This window comes from Schistocerca americana, chromosome 8 (assembly GCF_021461395.2).
Source record: "Schistocerca americana isolate TAMUIC-IGC-003095 chromosome 8, iqSchAmer2.1, whole genome shotgun sequence".
Classification (NCBI taxonomy): Eukaryota; Metazoa; Arthropoda; class Insecta; order Orthoptera; family Acrididae; genus Schistocerca; species Schistocerca americana.
Window position 1 is genome coordinate 433,649,375 of NC_060126.1, and position 20,697 is coordinate 433,670,071.

The 20,697-nt window shown below is 40.4% G+C and overlaps 1 protein-coding gene across 1 annotated transcript in view; it reads left to right on the forward strand.

Annotated features, from left to right (window-relative positions):
• LOC124545277 (UDP-glycosyltransferase UGT5-like) overlaps positions 1-11,394 on the forward strand; it is a 144,751-nt gene extending 133,357 nt beyond the window's left edge. The window contains exon 6 of the mRNA XM_047124161.1: positions 10,444-11,394. Within this exon, the coding sequence (XP_046980117.1) occupies positions 10,444-10,744 (301 nt within the window). The 3' untranslated portion in view covers positions 10,745-11,394. The remainder of the gene's footprint in view (positions 1-10,443) is intronic.
• The last annotated feature ends 9,303 nt before the right edge of the window (positions 11,395-20,697 follow it).

A 20,697-nucleotide genomic window follows, 5' to 3' on the forward strand; every position in this document is an offset into this window, starting at 1 on the left:
TCTGCAGGAGAGACGCTCAGTAGCTCGGTACGGGCTTTTGTTGAAGTTTCGAGAACATACCTTCACCGAGGAGTCAAGCAGTATATTGCTACCTCCTACGTATATCTCGCGAAGAGACCATGAGGATAAAATCAGAGAGACTAGAGCCCACACAGAGGCATACCAACAATCCTTCTTTCCACGAACAATATGAGACTGGAATAGAAGGGAGAACCAATAGAGATACTCAAGGTACCCTCCGCCACACACCGTCAGGTGGCTTGCGGAGTATGGATGTAGATGTAGATGGTTATTTGATCTCATGGGTCCAATGTGGGTCAGGATGTACAGGGAACTCCTGAACTCCGGTTTTCAGGTACCATCTGTAATTCACTGAGGGTCTCTTGATTCCGGTGGCCAAACCCGGAGGAGGCTGTCACCCACTTGATTTTCGCCCGTTGACAATGCTGACCCCGACTACAAGCTGTTGACACGCATCCTCCGTGAGAGGCTCAAATCTACGGTAATGGCAGCCATTCACACTGACCAAACCTGCCTCGGAGGCGACACTAATGTGTTTACGACTTTAAGCACCTATAGAGAGCCGCACGGGTTTAGCCGAGCCGTCTAAGGCGCTACAGTCATGGATTGTGCGGCTGGTCCCGGCGGAGGTGAATAGAGTTTTGTGGCGAGGTTACACTTGACAGTCAGAGATTCTCTTATACCTTGCATATCGCAGGCAGAACATGAGCAATACATCGAAATTACATCTGCTCGGACCTCATACACGCCACAAAATTCTATTCACAGTGTATCCTCAAAACAGAATTCATTGACATTTAACCTCCCCACAAAATTCATTCACATTTAATCTAAGCTCAAAAACAGAAAAATTCCTAAACCTCTCAACAGTAAAAAATTATAGTTATGTCGTTCACATTCAGTGTAACGTCCCAACAAAAAATAAATTCAGTAACCTGGTAATAATACAATGTAACTAACCTCTCAATTAAATTGTCGCTCACTTATAACTTTTCAATAATTGACTGTGAATTTAACCTGGTAAATTTTGGACGTCAGCAGTGCTGCGTCATGGCCCTGAAAGATCATTCTGAATAAAAAAGAGAAAAATTCTTACCTCAATGAAGTCGCCGGATAACGCATACATATCTGCTCTTAAAATAATGTTTTCTGGCACAGCCCTGTGCAATGCTGGCCGTTAGGTTTGTCATTTATGAAAGGAAGCAACTGATTTTTCTTTTGCAACAATCGGGATGATTATGGATGGGAGAAATTAGTAAATTCTTTAAATTGAAATGAATGGTTGTTAAAAGTTACTTTTTATGAGAAAGATTATTATTAGGAGATTTTTAAAACATTTACATGGTACTTGAGATGACATTACTACATATGCGCGAGGCTGCTTTTTACCTTATACAATAATACTCAGGCTCCGACATCGCTGCACCGCGACCGGCTTATTCAACACGATACACCAGACCAGACCAGAGCAGACTGCAGACTAGCAACAACTTACTGCTATAGCTACACAGTTCCTACTGCAGTCAACACTGCTCTCTGTTTTATTTTTCAAATTTTTTTACATTGCAATTTGCCCAGTAATTTGTTTATTTCTTGATAGACTTGCAACACTATGATTCTTTTTCCTCAACACATTTTATTGTTTTGGAGAAAGATTCTAGGAAGCTAACAAGAAAACACTGAAGAACAGTACCTAGACAGAAGGTTTTGAAAGAATTGCTCAAGGATAACAGGACACGTATCAGCGGAAATGAAACAGAAATTCAAAGCAGGAAATACCTCTTGAATGGTTTTCAATGCTGGTAGCAGGAACAGCCATTTTGTCTTGCTGTATCCGAGGATGGTTTTGCATTTATTTTCAATAAACTTAGTTGATGACTTAAGAGATTTAATCCTAACCGTATATATGTGGAAATTCTGGTAGATTTTGTTTACAACTAATTGGCAATTGGTGGTATTGGCAGTTGGTGGTTACGCAATCTGAGCCAGTTTGCAAAGAGCTGTCCACCACGCATGCTGGGCAGCCAAAACCTATAAGATTATTCACTGTCTTCTCTTGGAATGTATAGAACGAACTTTTTTTTCCTTTCCACTGCTTACCACAAAAATGGCTGTTAATGTCGCCTGCAGAAACTGCAGTGACCTTTCCTTCAAGTTCATATTTCTGTAAAATTGGCAGGACATATTTCTAAATTAATCTGAAGTTTCTCTAGATACAGTAACCAATCCAAGCACCTTCTCCGTTATGCCATTTTCATGGTGACAATACATGACGAAGAGAGGAGCCAGCTTCAGATCACGATGATTCGATGTATCTACCATTACAGAATTGAATCGAGCTGTTTTCAGTTCATTAAAACCTGCTGAAGTGCATACTTTGCAATAACACTTGAAATGATTGCCTTATATTTTGTGTCCACATGTGATTTAGGATTGAAATTTTTTTAACAAATACTGAAGTACAATCCATTGACTGTCAGTTACGGTTATGCTACTGCACTGTGGTATGCGAAAGTTGCATCTTGTGCTGCCAACTACCTATCCGTTTCAGTTATTGTTTTTGAGCTTACGCTGTAACCACTGATACTTTTATTTGGACTTTTCGTTTGAATTCGCATGCGTTGTTTCTTCGTCTTCACGTGATTCACAATGTCAGACCTTCCACTATGTACAATAGCATAGCTTGGTATGAACAACGTACATTCTACAGTTTCTCCACTGCCAGTGACAAAAGGAAATTCACTTTTTATATTGCTGTTAAAATTACACTTTCGTTTTGGGCGTGATGAAGCAGTGGTTGCACAGATTTAAAATTGTCACGTATCAGCTATAAAGTCCTCAGACTGCTTAGCACACAGGAAAGAGAAATTCTTTCTAACTAAACCAACTGTAATAACAACTTAACATGAGTCGGTACTAAGATCAGTCCAAAACATCAACAGTGAATAAACAAGGATTGTAGAGTAGGTTGCCCTAGCGTAGCAAGTTACAAATCAAACATCCAGTAGCGTAAAAAACTTTAGTCAAGCGCATCACAAAAAGGGGGCATTTGAGCGTCCCAAAAAAAGACTTTCAGGACAGAACGCAAATATGGAAGAAACGGGATTGTCCCGGGAAAAACGAGACGAATGGACGCCGTATTCTAGATCCGTAACCAACGTGCCACATCTTCTAGTGCAAACGCTGTAGTAATGATCTGGTCGTTGTCTGTACGTGGGTTGTCATGGAATCCAGGCACACCGTATCATACATAACTGATCACAGTGCCTTTCTCTCTTTTGTGCATCAACGGTTCTACATTAATACAGCCTGAAAAGCCAAACGTATTGGCATTCGGCAACACTAGCGGAACGCCACCAGATTCTATCTGATAATCCTTTCAGTCAAAATAAACAAGGTTGGGATTGAACCTACAGTTATGACGGAAATGCATTCTGGCAACAGACGGTTCATTATGACGACCCAAGTGCCCGATTAGTACTGGAAGCTTAACACATGGTCACAGTAAGATAAATAACCCTAAATGTACGATTGTAAGGTATGCATAAGGCCATCAAATTGTTGTTGCAACTTTCCAGAGCCACTCCTCACTAATCACATACGGTACCAATGTGTGCTACTTAGAGTTGCGCTTTTCCAAAACTATGATTCGACTGTTTCGGTACACTGCATTAATGACGTAGTAAATGGTAGGAATCACCGATAGCATTGGTAGAATCGGTAGGGGAGAGAGAGAAAACGGGAATCGACAATTTCTCCTTGGTTTTTTTGTTTGTTTACTTGTTGTTTTGCAAATAATTACAACTGCACATCATTCAGTGTTAATCCATTGAATATTTTATACTCTTACAGGATATAAATTACATTTTATAAGTGATAAAAATTGTTTGATCTCATTACTTCTGTGCTTTTGTCACCAGAGCAAATATTTTCGATGCAAGTACAGTTTACATGCACAAAAAATACACGTAATTGTTGTTGTTATTTTGTACTCTATGGAACGTTCTTCTTCATGATCAAAGGCAAGAGTTTCCTGTTATTACTGATAACTGCTGAAGTTCTTTATGAATAACAGAAACATGCTTTATAAACGTTCGACGATGTAGTGAAGTAATGTTTTTAGTTTCCTTATTTTATATTTTTATGGACTAAATTGAATTTTCTTTATTTTTACAATGACATCACTCTGTCTCATGTTAAAAATCAACAATTTTCTAATAATACCTGAATTAAACATTGACAGTTTTAGTTATGCTATAAATAATGTTTATTCTTAAGTAATAGACAGGAGGATAACTATATAGAAAGATAACGTTGTGCAGGTTATCTAGCCTTTTGTACATCTTCATTAAGTTTCTAGATGTTTCGTCACTTCCTGTTTTTAGGAGAATCTAGTAAGAGACTGATCGCACACATAAAGAAAGCGACCGTATTGTGGTAATCCCAGATAGTATGCAACACGCCCGACATGCAAATAACGCGGGTACGACCTTAAACTGCTAGGAAAACTAACGTAGTTTACACTTGCTTGTGGTAGTCTGCAGCAGCCAGTGGTAGTTTTACAACTGTAGTGATACTTAAGGATGGCCTCTTCCTAGATCCCTGTGCCACGAAATGGTCGCGTATAAAACTGTATCAAAGAACTTTAGTTGGACAATTCTTTCTACTTCATATACACATACCATCACCAAAATTCATAAAATTAGTTTTGCAGGTAATAATATAATTAATATTAGCACTGTAAAACAAAATTATTCAAAATTTTAAGTAATTTCGTTTTGCACTTGACTTCTGTTTTCACCCAAGAGATCCCCTTCTCCATGATCCACGGAATTCGACTAGCGTAACGTAATTAAATTAAGATTTACCTGAATAAATACAGCAGCCAGCCGATTTTTATTTAGCTTTGTTTGTACCAGTTCGCGTTTTGGTCTTTCACCCATCCACACTTGTCGTAACACTACGTATATTTACATCTTCATGCGTACAAAGTTTCATCGATTGCATTTTAAACGCTGCTGCTGGCTTGTGCAAAAGAACGACCTGTTTATCTTCCACGTCTCCCGAGTTGTATATTTATGTTACTTAATAATTAGGTGCACTTACTTTCATTTTGTAACCTGGAGATCCTTGGTCGGACTTATATATGCTGCACATATACTTTTAGCTGCATTCACGCAGTGCAGCGTTCACCATGTGGCTGTCTTACGCGTTTGATCGTAATGTAAATTATGTCTGTAGTCAAGATATAATTTTCTTTTATATTTTGAAATTACTTCCCAAACAATTTGTGTTTATATATTTAATATTGTCGTACTTAAAACTTGACGCCTGCCTCTGTAAGATAAACAAAAAGAAAAAAAAAAGATGGTATCGTATTCCTTGCGTAATACCGTATGAGGCGTCGCAGTGGCCAGCACGCTGGACTCGCGTTCGGGAGGTCCACGGTTCACATCCAGCCATCCAGATTCAGGTTTTCCATGCTAGGATGCTTCCTCTGAAAAAGGCACAGCGTTTTCCTTCCCCCATCCTTCAGTAATCTGAGATTATTATCCGACTTTAATGGCAGAGCTGTCAATGGGATGACAAATCAAACTGCAATCTTCCTTCCTTCATTTCTTGCTTAATATACGAGGGTTATCTAGAAAGTAAGTGCCGGTAGGTCGCGAAATGGAAACCATAGTCAAAGTCAATTAACTACATCTTCCAGATACTTGTATAAAGTCACCGCCCCGAATTAGATATTTGTCGTAGCGTTGTACCAACGTTTCAATACCCTCGTCATAGAAGGCGGCCGCCTCTGCTTTCCGCCACTTCTCTACGCTGGTCTGTAGTTTGTTGTCTGTCTCAAAATGTTGTCTCCATAGTCAGCAATTCATATGAGCAGATATGAAAATCAGGAGCCAAGTCCCAGCTGTATGGTGGGTGATCAATCACTTCCCATCGAAAACTCTGCAGGAGCGTCTTCATCGCACTTGCAGTGTGGGGCCGAGAATTGCTTCAAATGGCTCTGAGCACTATGGGACTTAACATCTGAGGTCATCAGTCCCATAGAACTTAGAACTACTTAAACCTAACTAACCCAAGGACACCACACACATTCATGCTCGAGGCAGGATTCGAACCTGCGACCATAGGGCCGAGAATTGTTGGTTGGTTTGGGGGAGGGGAACGAACAGTGAGGTCATCGGTACCATCGGCATAGGGAAGGAAATGGAAGGTAATCGACTGGGCCCTTTCAAAAGACCAATCCTAGCATTTGACGATTTTGCGAAATCACGGAAAACCTAAATCAGGATAGCTGGACGCGGGTTTGAATCGTCGTCCTTCCGAATGCGAGTCCAGTGTGCTATCCACCGCTCCACCTCACTCTGTCCGAGAATTGTTATGAGGGGGAAAATGCATGACAGTTACGTGATGTGGGATTGCATAGAATTAGGGGAACCATTTTCGACAGGCACCCACAACTGGTGACAGATGCTATTTCTTAGGCATCTTTACGTCCTCATTGTACAGTCAGAACTCTAAGGAGCGACGTGACGCGATCGAAGAGCATGCTAGAGACAGGGCCCAACACATCTGTGCAAAGCTTCATCGGATTTTCACTGTGGTTTCCATTTTGCGACCGATCGGGGAGTACTTTAATAAAATCTTAATCTATCAAAATACGATGAAAACCGGAAATCGATTTTTTTCGACCTGAACCACGGTGTGGTTCCCGTAAACCTGCTCTAATGCCAAGAATGGCAGTTATATAAAAAATTTAGAAACATACAATAAAACAGAACTTACTTTCTGGACACCCCCCCTCCCCGTACTATTAACGTACTATAATCAGTTGTGCTGGGTTATTTTATGGGTGGCTTTCTGGGGGCAATGATATAAAATGACTGTACTAGCAAGTATGACTGGCTAGACTTAACAGAATGATTACTAAATCAGGTTAAACATTACAAAAATGATATTCTTGCTTTATACGTAAGCTGTTATATTAAACACTTTGCTTACAGTTAACTTACTGCCAGATTGTAAGCATATTCTACAATGATAAAAGCAACAAAAGAATGACTTGCATTGTACTACTTACTAAGTTATCACTTTGGGAAGGGAATGGTATTTTATTTATTATAATCATGCTTTTTTTCATTTTTGTATTTGATGTTTAGTTGTATGTATAATTTATGGGAATGTCTTAGAAACGTTTTCCTTCGTAACTAATCATGCATGACGGAGTTCCATCACATTTCAGTCTCAGTGTTCGAGATGCGCTGGCTAGTATCCACCACAACACACTGATAGGTAGACGGGCACTAGGTCTGTGACCTGCATGTCCCCTCCACCTCATTGCTTTGGATTATTATGTGTGGGGCAGCTTAAACGATTGGTCTATGCAACAGACCACCTGGATGCAAAGTCTCTTCATTGATGTGTCATGGAAGCCTGTGAAACCCCTCGAAACTGCGAGGGTGGATTTGAAAGAATGTGACAGTTCATGATTTGACGAGTTCATGCGCATTTAGAAGCAATAGGAGGACATTTCGAGCACTTGTTACGAGTTTTATGTTGAACGCTAATCTCCTGCATTTCGACGCGCAATTCGCCGAAGTGGCGTCAAATCGAAAGACTTGCACCCTGCGAACGGTCCACCTGACGGGAGGCCCTAGTCACACGACATTTATTTACTTCCTGCATTGTAAATTTTCGTTAATAACTCGAAAACGAATGATTTTTTGACATATATCGATATGAACTTTTTGTCTTGTTTTAAGGTAAAGAACCTGTTCCCAAATTTTGTAAAAGTAGTTTTGAAACAATCCCTATTGAAAGTTTTTCTACGTATACCCTGTTCCGCCGGCCGCTGTGGTCGAGCGGTTCTACGGGCTTCAGTCTGGAACCGCGGAACCGCTACGGTCGCAGGTTCGAATCCTGCCTGGGGCATGGATGTGTGTGATTTCCTTAGGTTAGTTAGGTTTAAGTAGTTCTAAGTTGTAGGGGACTGATGACCTCAGCTGTTGAGTCGCATAGTGCTCAGAGCCATTTGAACCATACCCTGTTCGCCTTTTTCTGTTTGCTGTGATGAGTTATTTGCTGTTGTTTTGTCTTCGTCATTGGGTATGTGGGAACTGATTTTAACATTTAAATCGTCTGTTAATGCTTGCCTATAGCCATTGTTATAAGCAATGTTTTAATGACGTTCTTCCTTAATGCTAATTCTTTAGTTTGGTTCTGTTGAGATTTTATGCATTCTGTTGGGCATTGCTTTGTGGTATGGCACTTTGTGCTTATCTGGTTTACTTGAGGTTTTCTTGATAGTGACATCTATGTGTTAGTACTTTCTGTGGTCCAACGGAGGAGATAATATTACGATATATATATATATATATATATATATATATATATATATATATATATACACTCCTGGAAATGGAAAAAAGAACACATTGACACCGGTGTGTCAGACCCACCATACTTGCTCCGGACACTGCGAGAGGGCTGTACAAGCAATGATCACACGCACGGCACAGCGGACACACCAGGAACCGCGGTGTTGGCCGTCGAATGGCGCTAGCTGCGCAGCATTTGTGCACCGCCGCCGTCAGTGTCAGCCAGTTTGCCGTGGCATACGGAGCTCCATCGCAGTCTTTAACACTGGTAGCATGCCGCGACAGCGTGGACGTGAACCGTATGTGCAGTTGACGGACTTTGAGCGAGGGCGTATAGTGGGCATGCGGGAGGCCGGGTGGACGTACCGCCGAATTGCTCAACAAGTGGGGCGTGAGGTCTCCACAGTACATCGATGTTGTCGCCAGTGGTCGGCGGAAGGTGCACGTGCCCGTTGACCTGGGACCGGACCGCAGCGACGCACGGATGCACGCCAAGACCGTAGGATCCTACGCAGTGCCGTAGGGGACCGCACCGCCACTTCCCGGCAAATTAGGGACACTGTTGCTCCTGGGGTATCGGCGAGGACCATTCGCAACCGTCTCCATGAAGCTGGGCTACGGTCCCGCACACCGTTAGGCCGTCTTCCGCTCACGCCCCAACATCGTGCAGCCCGCCTCGAGTGGTGTCGCGACAGGCGTGAATGGAGGCACGAATGGAGACGTGTCGTCTTCAGCGATGAGAGTCGCTTCTGCCTTGGTGCCAATGATGGTCGTATGCGTGTTTGGCGCCGTGCAGGTGAGCTCCACAATCAGGACTGCATACGACCGAGGCACACAGGGCCAACACCTGGCATCATGGTGTGGGGAGCGATCTCCTACACTGGCCGTACGCCACTGGTGATCGTCGAGGGGACACTGAATAGTGCACGGTACATCCAAACCGTCATCGAACCCATCGTTCTACCATTCCTAGACCGGCAAGGGAACTTGCTGTTCCAACAGGACAATGCACGTCCGCATGTATCCCGTGCCACCCAACGTGCTCTAGAAGGTGTAAGTCAACTACCCTGGCCAGCAAGATCTCCGGATCTGTCCCCCATTGAGCATGTTTGGGACTGGATGAAGCGTCGTCTCACGCGGTCTGCACGTCCAGCACGAATGCTGGTCCAACTGAGGCGCCAGGTGGAAATGGCATGGCAAGCCGTTCCACAGGACTACATCCAGCATCTCTACGATCGTCTCCATGGGAGAATAGCAGCCTGCATTGCTGCGAAAGGTGGATATACACTGTACTAGTGCCGACATTGTGCATGCTCTGTTGCCTGTGTCTATGTGCCTGTGGTTCTGTCAGTGTGATCATGTGATGTATCTGACCCCAGGAATGTGTCAATAAAGTTTCCCCTTCCTGGGACAATGAATTCACGGTGTTCTTATTTCAATTTCCAGGAGTGTATATATATATTGCAAGGGCATCCATTTCCTCGTATCATCGACAAAGATTAGTATCTCATCAACCTATCTTTCACAGTGTATTACTTCATTAACTACCTGAGGGTTCTCTCTGAGTAAGTTACATTCTAAGTCATTAATGGAAAGATCAGAAAGTAGAATGACAAGGCTGCTACTCATTGCTAAGCCAACTTTCTGCTGCCAAATTATGTTATTAAAAGTAATGCAGCTTCATTTGTGATAATATTAGTCGCAATAAATCTACGAAATCACGATTTTGGCAAAGTTATTTTTTTGTGCCTAAGCAAGTTATTTTAATTATTTCTGTTACTTTCATGACACATATTTTGTGCAGAGGTTAGCTATTTGCGCTTAACAGATGAAGCATTCAAAGTACAGTCGACGAGGATGTTGTAGTGATGAAGACATGAATATACTACATCAACTGAAGATGAATGAATGTCTGAGAAATGTCCTAATACAAAAAGTGAATGGCTGCTGTATTTCCTCAAGTACTCTACTATACAGCCATGCAGTGCCACCAAAATAATCACAGATAAATTAATGTAAGACTGGTGTTATGTCTCAGGTACCAAGAGATGGCCAAGAAGAAATCCGTGGTGTTTCACGACCGCCCCCAGAAGCCGCTGGACACGGCCGTGTACTGGGTGGAGTACGTGCTGAGGCATGGCGGCGCGGCGCACATGCGGTCCGCCTCCCTCGACCTGTCGTGGTACCAGTACCTGCTGCTGGATGTCGCTGCGGTCGCGCTGGCGGCGTTGTTTCTTGCTCTGTCCGCTGTGGCGCTCATCACGACAGCTGTCTTCAGAAGAATCACTAAAAACGGATCGGTGGCCCAAACAAAGAAGAAGCGCACGAAGAAGGACTGAGTTAACGTTGTGACGGATTGACCATTCAGCCGTGAGGAGTAGTTTTCCCTGAATCAGAGACTGCGGAAATGGGCACCAGGACATAAGATCAAAGGGTGAACACTGTATTTGCATTCACTTGTGTGAAGGTAGATGTGTGGACACCGAGCAGTGTGCAATGAACAACATGCTCAGTGTTGTCAGTATCGGATTTAGACTATTCTGGAGTGAAGAATAGCCCGATTTGGATGTTTATTTTATGTGTAATGCGGACTGTGGCACTGTATATTGCCAAGGAAGGACACTCTTCTGTATTGTAGTCCTGCAGTTTTTTATGGCTGCTACTGTCTTGTACAAAAACTAACAAAAAGTACCTTTGCTATCAGCTTGTTGTGAGAGCAAAGTAATTTTGTAAAAGCTACACTGTTACAGCACAAGATGTTCAATTTTTTTACTTGTAGATTTTTTTTCAGTTCACAGTTGTCAAACATGCCTTGTTAACATGACGTAATAGCTATTTGTAATGTACCTGTCTCTCTGAAACTGTGATAATGTTGGTAATAAGTCTTGTATATGTATGCTCACAACAGCTGCTTATATGAACCAAACAATTTTGTCATTGTTATCAATTTATTCCTCCATGCAGTATTAATAAAAGGAAAGAAATCTTATGAGGATATTTATTGTATTCTAAACTATCTAGACATCTGCTATAGCAAGTTCGGCACTTTCTCCATTGACCTAGCCCTGCATCTCCTCATGAAGCTCTAATGTGAAGGTTTAAGAGTATCAATCAAATTTCATAGATACTGCAGCTGACCCAGTACAGACTGTAATGAAGAATGAAATGTATGTGAGTAGCATATTTAGCCAAGAATTCCCTACTGGGGTGCTTGGCAAATCTTCTTATTTGATGCCACTTTGGTGAATGGACATCAATGATGATGAAATGATGTTGAGTACAAAACATTCACCCAGTACTGAGCCGAGAAAATCCCTGACTTGGCCAGGAATGGAACCCCAGGTTCCATGATAAAGAGTCAGCAACACTAATCACAGGACTAGGACCTGATGACACAGATTGTAATATTTTGTTAAAACTTACCAAAGATGCAAAAGCTGCTCACACTTGTGAAGGCACGTTGTAACATCACTGACAAAATTATTATGGTGAGTCCCTCTTGATATTGCAGACGTTTATTTTCTGTTTATTTTCCTTTCCTAGGATGGAGAACATCAAAGATCGCTATGCTCTCACATTAGTTGGAGAATACTGCTTTGAGTTACTAAACATCAGTTTTTGCTTTACTTTAAAACAATCATGTGTAATTTCATATTTTTCCTATATTTGTTATAAAAGGTGCACCAAGTATGACTTGGCTGTTATGATATGGAGGAAAGACTACATCCTTTCTTGTTGCGGTTATTCTACAGAATATCTGTAACATTGTGACACATTTATGTTTAATGTATTGATATCTTTGTCAGAAGAGGATGTACAGGAGCCACATGAATCCAACAACAAGGGAAACGATGAATAGCCAACTAGTACTGAGGCGATGTCTGGGGTAACATTACGTAGCTAGTCAAGCTATAACTCCACCGCCATCTCATGATGATGCTGCCTCTCTGCGCTCCAAGAAGTTAAGGATGTGTTTATTTCATTTAGTGATACTTTGAGGACTCAGATAATGACAGGTTAGATTAAAAACGATGATTGTTGGTGGGTCACAAAAAGCGTGGTTTATTATCGATATCATTACTCATTTCAAACATGTAGTGTTAGCAACGTTTCACATGCCACCATACGACTTTGATCATTTCACACTGTAGCCTTAAAAGTAACCAGAACACAGCACAATAATTATACAGAAGACAACTTAACAAAAGCCTCTGAGACATGTTAGCATGCACACCATCTTAACTGCACTCCCATTGAGAGTTACCAGTTTCAATTTGTTTTCATGTGTGAAAGTAAATCTGAATCTGTAGGTAGCTTAAGGCTAACTATTGGTGATAAAATTCAGCTGTGAGAATACGTAGATGGATCTAATCGCAAGTATCTTAAGAAAATCATGCCCTGTCTGAAATTTATTGTAATCACAAAGTCTGACTATGAACTTTGATAAAAGAATGTAAAAATCAATTCTTTTTCTCTCAAAAATGAGTCTTCTACTGAAACATAATATAATTCCTAAAATCTCCATTGCTACTACTAAACCAAAACTCGACTGTTCACATCTATTACGAAAGCTCAGCTGACTGCCTCTTCTCCTTTCCTCTTGATCATAGATAAATCTGATGTGCATCTTTGCAGAGCAAAGATCACCTCTGACTCATCTCTGTGTGGCGCAGCATCTCTGCCAAGGCTGCGCATGCACAAACATTTTAGTGCACAATCTCTATTTTTGTACAAAAAAACTGTTTCTGCACAAAAAGACAAGGGTATACTTTCCTTTTAAGGAAGGAAGCATAATAATGAATTGTGAACATTAACTATTCAATAACCACAATCAAATATTTTTTTAATTTTGTTTATTTTTACAGAAAGAATTAAATCAGTACATCCTACAATCTTAATCTGTATTATCCTCACTCATTATGAGAGCTTCATTGTGATTAGCAAAATGAATATCTAGGAGAATAAATTTTTCTCATTTGTGTTATTACGATAGACAAATTCAACTTCTTGCAATGTAACAATGTTCAGAAAGATGTAGGTTGCAGTAGGTACTGGGAGATTAAGAAGCTTGCACAGGATAGAGTAGCATGGAGAGCTGCATCAAACCAGTCTCAGGACTGAAGACCACAACAACAACAGAACAAAAGTATTCACACATCAGACAAATGTATACAAAAAACATATAAACATTCCAAGTATAGACATCTGCTAAATATTAATAGTGATGGAAGAAAATATAGAAGGGGGAGAGTTATGTTTGAGGCATACAATTTGCAGATTTAATTTCACAAATACCTTAGAATTTGAAACATCCATGAATTTGAAACATCGATTAGATTCTTCACAAAGCAGCTGTACCATATTTTACATTGCACTATTTCATCTTAATCATTCGCTGCATTCGTGCGAAGTCTGCTTTGTAAAGAATCTAATCGACACTGTAAATAAGTCACACAAAACTGAAGACTCGTATCATCGCTAAACTCCATTTGGCCTTATTGATAAACAGACAGCTCCCATGCTGCCTACCGTGAGGAGACGAGCGTGCAGCCAATCCACACAGGTTAGGCAAGTGCGCCGCCTGCTTCGCGCAACACAGATTGGAGAGCTGCTCAGTGGAATGTATACCAACTGGTGGTCTTGTTTGGACTGGTGTAGTACTGCTCCCACTCAAGACATCACGGCGATGTACAGTCGCTCACCAGCACCTTGCAGACACAGAGAGAGAACAGCCGACAGTATCACGCCAAAACAAAACTGGATCATAAAACACGTAAACAAAAGTCCTACAGAACTTATTTTTAACTCACTATCAAGGTGTGGCTTGAAATACACGATCACCCTGCATATTGCCATTGTAAAGAAACTTTCTTTGTACACACAACATTTGTTTATACACTAATTCACAATTGCTGATAATTCTTTAAATTAAGGACAGAGGGCATGTTCAACCAATTTCTTGTACTACATCACTGGGAAACACACTGAACCAGCCTGTCACATCTTGATACAGGCACAGTATTAACATATTGTTTCTGCGACACTATTCATTTACATTCTCTCCCACATGTCGATGGTAGAATTTGACGTTCTGTACATTATGAAGTCTAAAATATTTTTCCTCTTTAAGTTTCTCCAACCCGACAGAATATGGTTGCACTATTTTTCGAATTCTAAATGGTGCCAAGCAATAATGCAGAAATTTCTTGATTTCACGCTTTGCTGCTGAAGATTTGAAATGTGATCGCATAAGTACATAATTTTCAACTTTACACACAAAAGATTTCACTAAATGGTCATGTTTCAATTTTATCGCTAGTGCCATATTTCCCATCTTCGAGAAGGTCATTTGCTGTCTTTCTTCAGCTTCTGCATCTATCTGTTAGATATAAATGAGCTGCAAACTCGGATTCACTGGCTTCAGTTCCAAGATGAAATGGTTTATTAAGAACTTATGTGTGCAGTATTGGAGCTTCTAAGAGTTTCTTCTTGATCGCATCAAATGGTTCCTGTTGATCGGTCCCACATCCTAAAATTGAGTTCTTCTTAATTTACTTAATTACAGCAAACCAAGTGACGACAGGCAATTTCCTTTAATAGAACGCTGGTAGTATTCACGAAACCCGAGTTGTAAAAATTTTGACTGTATCTAATTTCTTAATATCTGGCTCAATTCCTGTTGGCGAGGTGGTACTAGTTATCTTCTTCCTCACGAATTACGATTTTTTCACACTGAGTGTGTCTCCAGCCGATTTAAATGTATTAAAACCTTATCTAGCGTGTCTTTGCTCTCTGCACACGACGTCATCGACGCACATTGTTACATTCTGCAAAAGTCCGTCCCCAGTAATATCATTCAAAGCTTGAACAAATGCTGCTGAGGAAATATTTAAACTGAACGGCATCCATTTAACGTGGTAATAACATCTGTTATGTAACAATGTGCTGAACTTGTGGCTTCCCTTCTCCAGCTTAAGCTGCCTATAACTAATTGTAATATTTATATATTGTTGTAACAGTTTCCAACGAACTTTTGCAGAATTTCTTCTGTATTTTCTGGCTCTCGTAAGCGGTTGGCCCTGACTAGTATTAGCACGCAATCTGACTGCATAAAATAAAAATAAAGAATGACAAGGAATTTACATTAACACAATTGATTAATTAAGTCCCCTGCAACTATAAAAGCTACGAAGCAACAAAGCACAATTGTCATTGTTCTGTGTGTGGTAGTGTGACTCAACGTACATGTATCTGGCTCGGCTCTTTCTCAATACGACAAAATATTTTAAACACCATTTACAATGAACTAATTGAAAAACCAGAACTACTATAATTGCACATAGAAACCAGAATTACAAGTCTAATAAATCAACACGAGCCAGATGCTTTGTTGACTGTACCTGTGAGTAAGAGGCATTGTCATTAAAGAAAACTGTAATACCTTTTTACCTCATTATATATTGACGAAAATTTTCCATTACACCAGCATGATAAATCAAAAGCCCATCTCCTTTCTCAAATACACTGTGACAATTGCAACTTCTTCCATCTATACTTACACCAGCCGAACAGCATCTACTCTCTCGCCAACATAGCAACAACTGCCGTCGACATCCTCTCAACTAGTACTACTGCACCAGTGTAGGTGGCGGAATAATAATCTTTGGCGCAGTCTCTGGCGTTGTGACTCAGTGTAGCCACCTTTCAAAGTGTCCAAAACAAGCCTGATTGAGTCATACTTTTTAATTGCTGAATGTAGCAGACTGGAGTATTCACTATCTGATCTCTCAGTTAATTTTCTACCATACATTTGATCTCTTTCTTTACAGCTCCTCTTCAAGCTAACGGTACCGAATACAATTTCATTCTGAATGGTTTGTGTGGTCACACCTTAGTTTGACACTGTCATCCCCTAATCAGCCTAGGTTTACTTGAAAATACTCCGACGTGCATAAGTATAAGTTCTCACAGTTTTTCCCTGTAGGACGTGGGGATACTACCCAAATCATCAATTTTTTCCTGAATTTTTGACTAGACTTTACGAATTTCTCCCTCTTTTAATGTGGATACATTATGCTTCATTTACTGATATACTGATGCTTCGATTCCATGGTCTATCTCCTTCTTGACAAACCTAACTACTAATCCTGCAGAGTCTTCTTCTTTCTCTCACACGAAACAAACGAAATTAACCTCCAATTCTTCATTCTTAACGCAAATGCTTGAAAGTCTTCCTCCAAAATCAATCCTACATCTTTTCTTGCTCAATCCACAGTTAAAGAATCAATAATCAACACAGTCTCTTCAACGTATCTTCCTAACATCTTACGCTTTACAAGCACTTTCCCAGTAACATTTCGACTTCTGTGACCAGTTTTGGTGACTATATGCACAGTATTAATAAATATGACACCATTAATGAATATAGACTTCGATCAGAAATCGGTAGCTAAAGTAGAATATTCGAAATTTCTAGATGTATGCATTGATGATGGGTTGAACTGAAAAAAAAACCACACTGAGGATCTGCTGAAACGTTTGAAACGTTTGAGTTCAGCTACTTATGCTATTAGGCTCACTACAAATTGTTGCGATATGCATCTCAATAAATTAGCTTACCACGCTTATTTTCATTCTCTGCTTACGTGTGGCATCATATTCTGGGGTAACTCATCAAAGAGTGTTCATTGCACAAAAGCGTGTAATCAGTATAATTGCTGGAGCTCATCCAAGATCATCCTGCAGACATTTAAAGAGCTAGAGATCTTCACTGTAGTCTCACAATCTGAACTTTCTTAATTCATTCGCGCCTAGGTCTTGTAATGTAATCAAACCAATGGTTCATTAGGAATCCTACGATACCAGTGGATATTGGTATCTTCGTTTACATAAAAGTAAATTCGTGGAAATCCGTGTTCATAAAAATTAATTATTTCACGCTAAAATATTTATACTCCATATATTTAAAGCAATGTTGAAGTATTCACATAAAATTTTATAAATTCATTTAGCCGGCCTGGATGGCCGAGCGGTTCTTGGCGCTACTGTCTGGAACCGGCGAGCGCTACGGTTGCAAGTTCGAATCCTGCCTCGGGCATGGTTGTGTGTGATGTCCTTAGGTTAGTCAGGTTAAAGTAGTTCTAAGTTCTGATGACCTCAGAAGTTAAGTCCCATAATGCTCAGAGCCATTTCAACCTTTTTTAAAAATTCATTTGTATTAGTTTTGTTAAATTTGTGCCAGTAACTGTCTCTGACAGAGATGCAAACTCTTTGCTTTGTACATTATCTCTCTTCTTATTAGTTGTGTACAGACATGGAGGGAAGTCGCAGTATATGGAAATCAAGTCGTTTTGTGTTCCTGCAAAAGGCAGAATAATTGCATGTATTGTTTGTTCGAACTATGCCACCATAATGAATCTAAAGTTTCGGAATACCAAACGTATAAATGTACAGCTACTTTACTTCATTTAGTATTTCGAGAATTATCCGATTTTTCACAATCCCTTCAATCAGTTAATTTTCTCCATACTAGAAGAGGAATAGTGGACAGCATCATACCTCCAAAGAAGACAACGAAGCCATTGTCAAGATAATCAGCTAAGTAAAATTTCCTCTATCCACATGTGAATGTGTCCTTCGCTGCAACTCGTTTCAAAATAATGACTAAGGTCTGCTTTGAAGACAAGTGGTTGGAAATGCAGCATTGAAGAGGCGTATTTAAGACTTAATCTACAGTTTTTGCTCCCTCCCCTACACTTCCCTCAGTTACCAATCAGACATACCTTAGAACAGTGGTTCCCACAAGGTGGTCCGCGAACCCCAGGGCTCCGCGAGCTATGCCAGAGGGGTCAGCAAGATGCTATTAGAATAAAAAATATATTAAATATATTTCGTATGATAACAGATTTTTTTGTTTTGGCCGCTTCCTGCATGAGCAGAGCTTAGCGAACGCTAACTTATGAGTCTAGCGCCTTCCTAGAGCCAACTGACACTAGCACACTCTAGCGCAAAACTAGAATTAGATAGAGGCAAGTAGTTCTGCTGTATGCCGTTAGGCTGCACTCTCTGTCTCCTTGCAGCTGACAACTGACAGTCAGTCACTTTACACAGAAACTCGCATTTCAGACGACAATCGGCCATTGTTAATTTATTGCCAATCCTTTCACAGACCGTGTTGTTTACGTACTCAATATTTTGTGTTAAGACAGTAGTGTTTGTAAAGTGTTGTTTTTCGCGGATGCTACATTCGTGTAGTTAAAAATGGACCGTTGGTTAAAAAGTGGTTCGCTAAAACGAGAAAGGCCTGCAGATGAAGAGGAAGATAATGCATTTGATGTTCAAGCAAGTAAGCCAGTGACTCTCGGACCGAAGTTGTCAGTGTCCATTGAACCTAAATCGTCGGCGTCCCTTGAACCTAACCCTTTCCAAGATCAGTGTTAAGCTTACTGGAAAAATTAGAAAATATGACTCTGATTACTTGGAAATCGGTTTTACGTTAACTGGACCTGAGCAACAGCCTAAACCACAATGTGTAATTTGCTATGAAAGCCTTTAGAATGAGTGTATGAAACCAACAAAACTCCGGCGCCATCTTGAAACAAAGCACCCAGAGTACAAAAGTAAGTCATTAGATTTTTTCAAAAATAAATTAGGAGAGTTGAAAACATCTCGTAAAACAATTACAAAGCACTGTGGTGCAAATGTAAATGAAAATGCAACCCTGGCTCAGTTTGCTAAATGTGGGAAAAACCACACAATTGCTGAGGAACTTATGCTGCCATCAGCAATAATACTTTGCAAGAGAATGTTAGGTGATGCGGCCGCTAAGCTAATAGGAACTGTCCCATTCTCAAATAATTCTGTTCGAAGACGAATTACTGGTATGGCAGTTAACGTCGAAGAAATATTGCTGGCTAGACTTTGCATGAGTGACACGTACGCTCTACAATTGGATGAAAGCACAGACATATCAAATAAAGCTATAATGTTGGTTTCTCCACGATTCTTATGGGAGGACCAAGTGTTCTAAGATTTTCTTTTTTCATGCGAACTACTGCATACGACAGCAGACGAGATTTTTACTGCTTTAAGTAAATATCTCAATGAACACGATGTCACCTGGAAAAAAATGTGTAGGCTTGTCGACGGATGGAGCAAAGTCAATGGCTGGCAAAAAAACAGGACTTCTAGCTCGTATCAAAGCAGTAACCCCTGAGGTGAAATGGATCCACTGTTGTATCCATCGTGAAGCCTTAGTAGCCAAAACATTGCCTGAACCTTTGCAAAAGATACTTAACGAAGTAGTTCAAATCATCAACTACATTAAAACACGACATCTGCAAACCAGATTATTTTCTTTGTTGTGTAAAGAGATCAGCAGTGAGCATGAGCAACTCCTTATTCATACGGAAGTAAGATGGCTTTCTCGAGGTAGGATCTTATCAAGACTTTTTGAACTTAGAGACGAGGTTCGTGTCTTCCTTCTTGACACAAATAACGCAGATTTTTGGCTTTGCACAGTCGCGTACTTAACTGATTTGTTTGAACACTTGAATGTGTTAAACTTGAGTTTACAAGGGAAAAATATAGACATGTTCAAAGTTGAGAATAAGATTAGTGCTATGGTGAAAAAGTGTCAGACCTGGGCGTCAAAGATAGAAAACGAGTCACTAACTAACTTTTCTACTTTAAAACAATTCTTGGAGTCATCAGAGGAGAGTTTGCCTGACCAGATCAAGATCAATGTAGACGAGTATCTATGCAGCCTAGCCACCACTTTTAGAGAGTATTTCCCTGGACCTGACCCTGATGACAGATTGATTCGAAATCCCTTCAGCTGTGAAGAAATAGACAAAATCCAAGGCCTCACTGAAGAAGAGCAAAATCAACTTGTGGATCTGTCCAGCTGTGGTACGATGATAAACATTTTCATCGGTGATAAAATTACAGACTTTTGGGCATCAGCACGCAAGGACTACAAGGAACTTGGAGATAAGGCAATGAAAGAGATCCTACCATTTGCAACCACATATCGGTGTGAGCAAGCATTTTCTTCCATGTGTTTCATGAAAAACAAATATAGGAATCGGCTCGACATGCGGTCGGATTTCAGACTGAAAGTTTCAAGTTCGGAACCTAATATTTCAGAAATAATGGCCTCAAAAGTCAGATTGAACTCATCTCATTAAGAACTGAAAATTAAAACTAATTGTATACTGATGGAGTACTCTGTTTTTTCAAATAAATAATACCTTGTATGAAATTAGTGTTTTTTTATTTTTCAAACATGTCT